Source organism: Nelumbo lutea, chromosome 5 (assembly GCF_056320005.1).
Source record: "Nelumbo lutea isolate HS-2025 chromosome 5, American lotus-T2T, whole genome shotgun sequence".
NCBI classification, from domain to species: domain Eukaryota; kingdom Viridiplantae; phylum Streptophyta; class Magnoliopsida; order Proteales; family Nelumbonaceae; genus Nelumbo; species Nelumbo lutea.
In genome coordinates, this window is record NC_142688.1 from 58,627,187 (window position 1) to 58,637,320 (window position 10,134).

Sequence of the window (10,134 nt, forward strand, 5' to 3'; positions counted from 1 at the left end):
TGCAACTGTTCTCTACACGTCTTGCACATAGTTGTCAAGGCCTAGGCGACTAGGCAGTTTTCCATGGGGGCCTCGCCCAAACGCCAAACGCCCCGGATTTTGTATACTAGGCGCCTGCCCAGAGACTTAAGTGGGTGCCTAGGTGACTAGGTGGGCGCCTACATACATCTAATAACTTTTTTTATTTGTTATTTTGATATTTTATTAGATGTTTTATTCTTTTAAAATAAAAGAAGTTACATACTATCATTATTTTATTATTAAGACAAAATACAAAGTGTTTTTTTCCTTCTTCATTCCCCAGCCCAACTCCATCGCACCTCAGCTTCAGCAGGTAAGTTTTTCTCTTCTTCTTCCTTTTCTTCTTCTTCTTCTTCTTCCAACCCAGCTTCTGCCTCTTCCAGCCCAGCTTCAGTCATTTTTTGATTTTTTTTTTGAAAAAACAGGGGCTCTGCCCCTATACTCCTCCCTTCTTCTTCTTCTTCTTCTTCTTCTTCTTCTTCTTCTTCTTCCACCCCTGATTGTTCTCAGTCGCTAGTCCTAGTTTCAGTTTCTTTTTTTTTTTTTGAAAAAACAGGGGCTTTGCCCCTGACTGTTCTCAGTCAATAGTCTCACCAGTCCCTTTTTTTTTGAGAAAACAGGGGTCTATACTCCTCCCTGCCCCTAATCCCCTATACTTCTTCTTCTTCTTCCTCTTCTTCTTCCGCCCCTATATTCCTCTCCTCCCTTCCTAGTTCCTGCACTTATTTATTTACTTTTTTTAGTTAATAGTTAAGTGTACATGCTTGCTAGTTAGTGTATAGTTAGTGTACTGTGTACATGCTACTTATATAAAATTTATAGTTTTATACTGATTTGAATGATTTATAGAATTAATAGTTTGTGTACATGCTTGCTAGTTAGCACACAAAACCAATAAAATAGCTTACAAAAGCATAGATAAAGTAGAAACTCAAAAAATTAATATTTTAAAATTCCAATGCCTAGGCGACACCTAGGCGCCTGGGTGCCCTGTGGTCGCCTAGCCTCGCCTTGGCGCCTTGAAATGTACACTCTAAATGGAGTAAGGATGGCCATGGAAAAGTCAATGAGACTCTGTCCTCCCACGTAACCCAAAATTCAGACATCAAAACAAACATCCATGAATCCCCAAAATGCCAAGATACAAAACATTCTAAACCTAAAGACATCAATAATCTCCTCAAGGTCTTCTCAGGATGCATTTGAATATGTTTTCATGTACAACTTCTAACTATTTATGCTCCTTTTCAGGAGCTAAATGCTAGCCCAATTTATAGCATATTGCTGTAGAAGGTTACACCTGCACAAGATATAATTGTTTTTGAATGTTAAGACAATACAATCAATATATTTTTCACAATCAAAAAATACATAAAATACCCAAAAAGAAATCAAGCAAAGAAACTACTGCACAGATCAATTAGGATGTTTTCCTGCTTTTTCAGTTGCACAGCCTGTTAGCTATTTGGTGTGACATTGTGGCACACACTAATGAGTCTGGCTGAGTAGAAATGTGCTAGGGCATGCAAACTGTCAGAATTCAACCAATGAAGAATGTTGTTATCTACAGGGAGTACGCTAGCCATGACCCAAAATGGTGAATAGAATTCATCATTCAAATAGCTTTTAACAAAGGCTAAATGGTCCACCACTAATGCAGCTACAGCTTACGAATTCAGCATATAGACAACCGTTCATGAAGGAATAAAATAATTCAACAGCATACATACACAAACACATGTATGTTTGTGTCTGGCGATGCTCTTTTAGCACGCTATCCTTCTCATGTTTCAACAATATAAGGCTTGACTGCTTGAACATAGAAGCTTTTCACATTGAATACATAATATATGTTGATAAGAAATACTCCACACTGCAGTAAATGACTAAATAAGAAAAGTTTCATTTGCAAATGCATCATGGATGTGGTAGTGGTACCAAATTTAAACTAGAAGAAAGCTAGTTTGACTGCTACAATTTTATGTAAAACTCAAACCTGCTTGAGAAATACTCTGGTTGACACAATGCTTCCAACTTTGATGTGACTTTGCATGCCATGCAGTCATCAACTGCAAATTTATTTTGATCAATAACAGCAACTTTCATTAAAAAAGGAAGTACAATGTAAGAAATTCTAGATTTACTTTAGGCAATTCTTAATGGCAGTAAATTACACCTCACTAAAAAAGATGGATCATTCAGCTAACGAACACAGAAACAGTAAGCCATAAGCATAGAAAAGGAGTAGGTCTATGACACACTAACACAGTAACACTATAATGCTCAAGAAAGAATGTAGCAAAGTTCCATTTTATGAGAGGTCAAACCAAAGAAAGTGGCTACCACTTGCTGGTGAAAACAAATTGATTATTCTCTCACTGAATAAAAGGAGGAAAAAGTTTTACTACCATTCATGGATAATGTAGTTACTTCTACGGAGATTCTAATGAGAAAGCTCCAACGGGATATTATTGGCAGCAGTCTATGGAGTAGAGAAAGCTAAAGAAATGGGGATTACTAAGCTGATTAGTGAAGGTGATTCAAAAGTAGTTGTGGGCTGGCTGAAAAAGGTGGAAGGAATCATATGGAAGTTAAGAAATGAATTCAGGAGATTCAAGCAGATTTCTAAAGAGCAGATTTCTAAAGACATGATGATCAAAATAAGGTGGATAAGGAGATCTGTAAACAGTTTGGCTGATGGTCTAGCAAAGCAAGGAACTCAAAGACAATCTATGTTCTGGGCAGTTCTTAAATAGTGAATAGTTTCTATTTGGGCTTTGTTTTGTGCCCACAACTCTCTGTTGTATCTTTATTTTTTAATCTAACGATCATTATCATCATCCAACACCTAGACAAGGCACCAATAGATGGTTTTCTCAAGGCAACGCCTAGACAACAAGGCACCTTTAGATGGTTGCCTCGTTTAATCGCCTACCTATTTTGTACAAGCCAGTATGAAACACTTATATATGCTTTGTTTTTTATATAATAATAATTAAATAGATATTTTTTATCAGCAACAGAGAGAAATTTTTCATTCATTAGTTAATTAAAATAGTTACAACAAGAGGTTATGATTACAACAAGGAGCCTAGACTCTAGTCACTCTACTATCTCACCCCACCTCACCCTTTTTTATATTTGAGCCCAAAACACTTGTTGTCTATTGACCCCTATTTAGCCAAACCATAGGCAAATTTGTTTGCAGACCATTGTATCCAACTAATTTGTAGTTGCATGCCTTTTGATACCATGTGAATTATCTAAATTCATTTCTTAAGTTCCATACCACTTCTTTTTCCTTCATTAACCAACTTATTACAACCTTCAAATCACTTTCAATCATCAATCTTTCAGCTCCCATTTCCTTGGCTTTTTTGCACCCCAAATACTAATGCCAAAATTTCTGTCCTTGTTGAATCTCTTTCTATTGGACCTGAGTACATTGCAAATATGGTTTTGTCCTCATCCCTTACTACCCTAATTCCAAAAGGCCCGAGATTACCCATGCATCTTCCATCAAAATTCAGCTCCACCCACCCACTACCCAAACTCCAAAGGTGTCCAACTGCCCCCCAATTCCTACTAACATCATCTACTGTGAAGTCTAAGAAAAGTTCCAATGTCTTCACCCAATATGCTATTCTTAAAGTGATGATTTCAATTAATATCTCCCAACTTGTCTCTTTGTCCTCAAAAATTCTTGCACTCCTTTCTTCCGTAAGTGTCCAAATCACCACTGCCCTTGTGCATTCCACATAACTCTGCCCCTTCTATTTGGGCAACTAATCATAGACGCATCAAACAATCCATCTAAGCTAAAAGGGTGACTCCATCTGCACCCAAAAAAGAGCAAAAACCATTCCTAAATACAGCAAACAAATGGACAAGAGATTAGTAGGTAGGTTGTCTCACCATTCAATCAGTACATGATACACCAGCTGGGAGAGATAATTAAATAGACATTACTAAACTAAAATATTTATTTTCTGGGTTTATATACTAGTTTCTTTTTATTATTTTCTAAATTGTTAGGGTTAATCAGCATGCATGTTGGAGCATGTTGTCTTGAACTCTTAAAGACTTCAAAACATAAGCCAATAAGCACAGAAGAACTTAAAATCCTATCCAATCAACACATTCCATCCACCCCCTTTTCCCTTTTCCTAGACAAAAATAGGGTTTCTCTTTTCTTTCTTCTTTTTCTTCTCAAAAATATGTTGATTTCTTATGGTTTAATATGAAACTTATACTTTTTTATGAAGTTCTCTGATAATTATCAATGAAATATTGTTATTGGTTGCTATTGAACCTAGGGAATCCTAAAATTCTTGGTGATTCATGGTTTCTACATAAAAATTCCATCACCAAGGCAACATATAGGCACCCACCCACCTAGGAGGTTAGGCAATACAGCAACAAGACACCCCTATCTCCTAGCTTCACCTTGGCACCTTGAAAACTATGATGATGATGATGATGATGATATAAAATTTATATTATGCACCATAGAAAGAAAACCAGCTTTCAGGGTAGGGCTACCCCTCGCTTTATGTAGCCCCTTTCTTTTGAATTACCAAAACAAATGTCAGTTGTCAATGTATTTACAAAAGAAGCATCTAAAACTAATTCATTGGATGGTCTTAGCAAGGTGGGCATGATTAATATCTTGGTTAGCTTGAGGGGGAGTGTTAAATGTGGTGTGAGTTACTAATCAGGGCCAATATTCAAACTAAGTGTTTTCTTCTCCCTTCTCTTTTGTCCATTCTTCTCATTCTTCTTCTTTATTGTCCCTAATCTTCAGCTCTAACAATCCAACTGAACCTGTAGAGAAACTGTTCAGCCTCAGCGCTTCATCCCTTTCAAGATCCAAAAACAACTTGTTATCTCCTTCTCATTGAAAGGTTGTGTCCATCCATTCAGCCAGATTTGTCAGAATCCTATCATGGTCCAACTCCTAATCAGCTTGAAGATAGGGAGGCATAAAAGGATTCAAAATGGGAATGAATAACTTGGACCATCTCACCAGATGCATTGATCCCTTCGTTACTGCCAATGATTGTTCTTATCGGGATTTTCCTTATTATAGCAGTAGCTATGATTTTAGAAGAAATGGGCCTCCCTTTTTTGTAAATAGCAAAATGAAAACACATTGATCAGACTCCAGGATTTTAAAAGAAGATAAAGAAACAATAAAGAAAGATAGGGGAAAACTCCACTTAACCTCTTCATTTATTGGTAGAAATTGGAATTCCTATCTCCTTACCTGATCCATCTTCACTTAGCCTTACAAGGGTACAAGTCAGGTACCCGATTTAAAGAATTCACACAATATCAAACCTGGGTCCTCAGAACAGTCCCATTAAAATTTAGCAAATCCTTAACCTGAGCCCTCACGGGTTGCAAACCTGTAGCCTTCAATCAATTGAGCAATGTAAGCCAGGACAGTGGACCAAGTATTTTCACTTGGACTGAAGGATCTCTCTACCAAGAACCAAGATAAACTTACAATAGTGGATTTCTAAGCTTTATCAAAGTTTGTTTCTCCACTACTGAAATATGCATTGGACCATACATCAATAGGAAGTGAAACAACGAATTTATTCATGGGAATTTCCAAAATAAAATTAACACAGCTAAACTAAGAGGATGCAACGCAATAACCAAACCAAGAGGAAAGTAAATAGTTTTAACACCTTGGGAATATTAAGTAATTGTTATTGATTCATTTTAGTCATGTTGCTTTACGATGAACAGAATGAACAAACAAAGTTGCAAACGGAAACTGAAACCTAACTACATAAACATACGCTCCTCCCCATTACAGATATTTGGGATATATCACTACTTTTACTAAAAAAACATATAGTAAGTATAACTTATAATTGCTGCTTAACCGTTCAAACTCTATGAAATTGCAGATGCAGAAACTCGGCTTCCCATATAACACATATTTTTTGGTAAAAAACATATAACACATATTAAGGATCATATATAGAAGACAATAAACAATAAAAAGTGCAAACAACCGATCATTTTCAAAGAGAAAATCTACCCAGGCATACCGCATTGGAGCTATGGTTGCCATCGTCCTGCATAAAAGGCCGAAGCTTCTCAAAAACTTGAGGACTACGATAGGTAGAACCTGGCGGAGCCGGTTTGACAACGACAACCGGTGCAACGACCTCAAGGCTCAAAGAACCCATATACAGCAACATACCAGAGATGTAAACCAACGGAGCAAATAGCAGAACACCGCGTTTCCGGTAAACTGCAGAAAGAACGATGTAGACAAGCCGCTCAGCAAAAGCGTGCAGCTTCGGGCTGCGGCTGCCAAAGCTCGCATTCTTGCTCCGGCTGTGACGGAATCTTGGTGACGAAGGAGGCGAAGGCGTCGTCGACAATGGAGGGCTTACTCCATTGGCCCTTCCATTACCGAGTCTACTGAACCCGTGCATTGCAGCCAGGCTTCTGAGCCCTAATAGCAAATCTCAGAATTCTAATTGCTCTCCTTGTTCTTCCACCGCAACTTCCAGTCTCTTCCATTAAACAAATCCCGCATTTTCCCCAAAATACAGGAAAAAAACGACAAAATTCAAGAAAATACAGAGGAAAAAAAAAGGAAATATAAATCTTTCCTCTATCTCTTTCTTCTACGATTCTCACACGCTACAGAAGCAGTAGAAACAGTGGAAGCAAATCTACACCAGAGAGAGAGCTCCTGTAAAACAGTTTAGATTTGTACTAACAGATTTCTAGGAAATTAATTTAGTAGTTGATCGATCGTGTTAATGGAATTTCTATTCCAGTCTAGAGAGTCGAGAGTGAAAGAAAGAGAGAGAGAGAGAGAGAGAGAGAGAAGCCGAGATTTTCGTTCTCCGACAGACAGCTATGGAGCTCAACACTGAAAAGTGAAGCATCAGTAATAAAACGGACCGTATATTGCTGCGTTATAACCGTTCGATCAGAATCTAAAAACAAGCTTTTAATAAACATTGGATCAACGGTTTGCAATCCAATACCACGCGAAAAGCTATTTTCTAAATTTAAACATCACCGAAATGGAAAACTAACTGTAGGTTTCTATACCGACAACTATTTATTATCACGGGTGGCAACTGGCAAAGGATGATCGGCCGCTATGTGGGCCCACTTAGTGGATGAATATGGTAGAGAGAATATTCTCAATTCACGTATTGGACGGTGGATGTTTGACGGTCTGTTTGGTTGTTGAGAATCGAGTTATTCAGACCAAATATATATATGTGAAAAAAAAAACATTTTTCAATGACTGGTTGTCAAGAAAATGAGATTGAATAGAAGACTTTGGTGCATCATTTGTTTGTAGATTGCTATGTTAGTCCTCGACACCTTTTAATGGTTGACATGGCAGAGTTTGATTAGTCATGTTGCATATCATGTTTGTCATGTATCGTTTAGTCTCAAAAGGCTTAACAATGCATGCATGATAACCATTATACATCACTTTCATATTTTATATAGTTGGGAGAGGACTTAGGTGATGATAATGATGTATAGTTGGGATAACAAGGCTTAGATGATGATGATGATGATGTATGATAATGATAACAAGGCTTAGATGATGACGATGATGATTGCTATTTCATAGAAATAGAATTCATGTAGAAAGTCATGTATGATTGAAAGTTGAAACAAGGTTTCGATGATAATAATAATGGCGCGTGTATGATTTAAGTATTCATAACTTAACAATGAATATGATATTCAACAGAATGAAACGGTGAGATAGGATTAAATATAACTAACCAATCTACCTAACCCTGTATAGTTTTTTTTTTTTTTTATAAGTTCCCATATAGTTGGGCAAAGATTGAATAATGATGATGAGACTATGAATTATATTATAAATTTAGGCCTCATTTGCTTTTCAATTACTTACCTGGATAAATGCAGTTACCTGTGTAAATTTTTCTTGGGAAACACTTATCTAGGTAAGTACATTTACCCATGTTCTTTTATTTCTCATGTAAATAAGGCAATGACCATTTTAGCCATGCAAATCCATTATTAAAAAGGGCACTTTTGTCTCATTCAAGTGTTAGCAACTTTCCCCCTAGGTGGAAAAGTTATTTACCCATCGAGTAAGTGATACCCAAGAAAATAAACTTTCCTTGGTCCCCACATAAATTTGAAAAAAGAACATGGGATTTTTTGTCAATGGGAGCCAAAATCCCATTGACCAACTTTCCCCCTCTTAAAATCCAAAAAAAAAAAGAACACCCCCTTAAAGTATGGCAATTTTCAACCTACCAACCCCATATAGTGGAGAAAAGGATCGGTTGATGACAATGATGATGTTTTTTTTTTTGCATAAAGAAAATGACTTATATTAGCTTCATAAACATATTTGCATCCAAACCATTAAGAGGTAGATGTATGCCTCTATTACATGTCTTTGTAGCTAATCCATGTGTTAGTTTGTTATGTTTTTATATTTATATATATCAAACTTTACATATATCAGAAAATTGCATAAGATGCCATATGGTACCCATGTACAACTTTTAAGCCCAATCACACTTATATTATTCATTACTTATAATATGAACCATTACTTGTGCATCACAAAAACAATTATGTGATTGATGTCTCTTCTTTTGACTTTTTGAAGTCCCTTGATAATAGCTTTTTTTCCTCCACCCTAGCTATTACTGCAACTAGTACCCTGCACTCACTTTGTATTATCACATATGTTGCAAAATCTCTTTCTATATCATATCTATATACTCCATAGTGTATAAAGAGAATGAAGTTCTTGTTGATTCTAACTCATTCTATGGAAGTTATGGTTAGCATTGGCATATGGTTGTAGTTATTAATTGATCCCAACACCCATATTGGATCAAGTTTTTAATTGCCATGTAATTTTTGATTCCTTGCCTCCTAGACTAAACAATGTTATGCCAACTTTTCTGAGAGAAAACATGTTATCTTGTTTGGATACTTAAGATGATAGCATCTCCAACCATTTTTGAATATGAGAGTAAATGTGTTCATATTCATGGATGTCTGCATTCATGCATATATTCAGTCCATGCCACATTGCTCTTGCAAAATGGAATGTAAAACAATAAGTGTTGAGGTGTTTTCATGCACTATTGACACATAATGCATATTTTATCATCATGCAATAAATGTAATTTTTGTATGATCATTGCATCCAAAAAAATTCCAAAGGAAAACTTGGGACTTAAAAGGAACATTCATCTTCCATATTTGGTTCCAAGCCACCACCTGTACTAAAGGGGAATGCCCATCTCTAGTAAAACATAAATATGTTGGCTTGACTGAAAATTGGTGGGACTTTGAGTTCTTCTAGAGGAATTGGTCCATTAGTAGGTGTAGGCATGGCATTATGGAGATGGTCCAAGTTCTAGAGGTAGAGTGTAGGATGTTGGGAAGAACAAGGCATCAAAGGCAAGACTACATTGGGGAGATGAGAATGGAACTCTCAGGGAATAAAGAGACAGAGTGATGCTAAGGCTAGAATGCTCAACTACTCAAACTAGTAGAATAGTTAAACCTAAAAGAACTCTAGGGTTAGGTCACTGGTGACTGAATCACGGAATGACCCCAAAGATATCTAATGACTTGAATGTCCCATTTTCACGTCATGAATCCTACTATTTATAGACAAAAGGAGGGCTCACTTTATGCATGGGTAAGGATCAAGAATTCAAGAATATTCCTCAACTAATTAAAGGCTTTAGTCCCTAGGTTGCTCTGATGAGGACACATGTTGAGTTGCGATGTAGGGAATATATTCACTCTGATTCCCACACTTACAGGATCCTACCATGTGTCATCTTAGGGGAGACAAGATCTCTCGTACAAACAACTTTTTCAATTATTTTCCCCCTTAGATCGTGACTTGTTTTATCCAATTTTTTTAAATCATCATTGACCCAGACAATTGGACCGTTCATCCAAGAAATCGTCCAAGCAACTAGTTACATTTCATCCTTAACATATTCCTAGGTCAAAAACCATTGACTTGGTTAAAAAATCGTTGACCTGGGTAGTTAAATTGTCAACTCGTTTGACCCGGACAACAGTTCATGGTTTTAAAAA

The 10,134-nt window shown here is 36.7% G+C and overlaps 1 protein-coding gene across 2 annotated transcripts in view; it reads right to left on the reverse strand.

Moving 5' to 3' along the window:
- LOC148852613 (O-fucosyltransferase family protein) overlaps window positions 1–6,934 on the reverse strand; it is a 52,459-nt gene extending 45,525 nt beyond the window's left edge. For both annotated transcript variants that reach the window (XR_016099691.1, XM_088947028.1), the window contains exons 1-2: window positions 6,087–6,934; window positions 2,018–2,090 (exon numbers count right to left, since the gene is read on the reverse strand). Coding sequence is in view for 1 of the 2 variants with exons in the window: in XM_088947028.1 (XP_088803154.1) it covers window positions 2,018–2,090; window positions 6,087–6,479 (466 nt within the window). In the remaining variant the exon portion in view is untranslated. The remainder of the gene's footprint in view (window positions 1–2,017; window positions 2,091–6,086) is intronic.
- Between the last annotated feature and the right edge of the window lie 3,200 nt (window positions 6,935–10,134).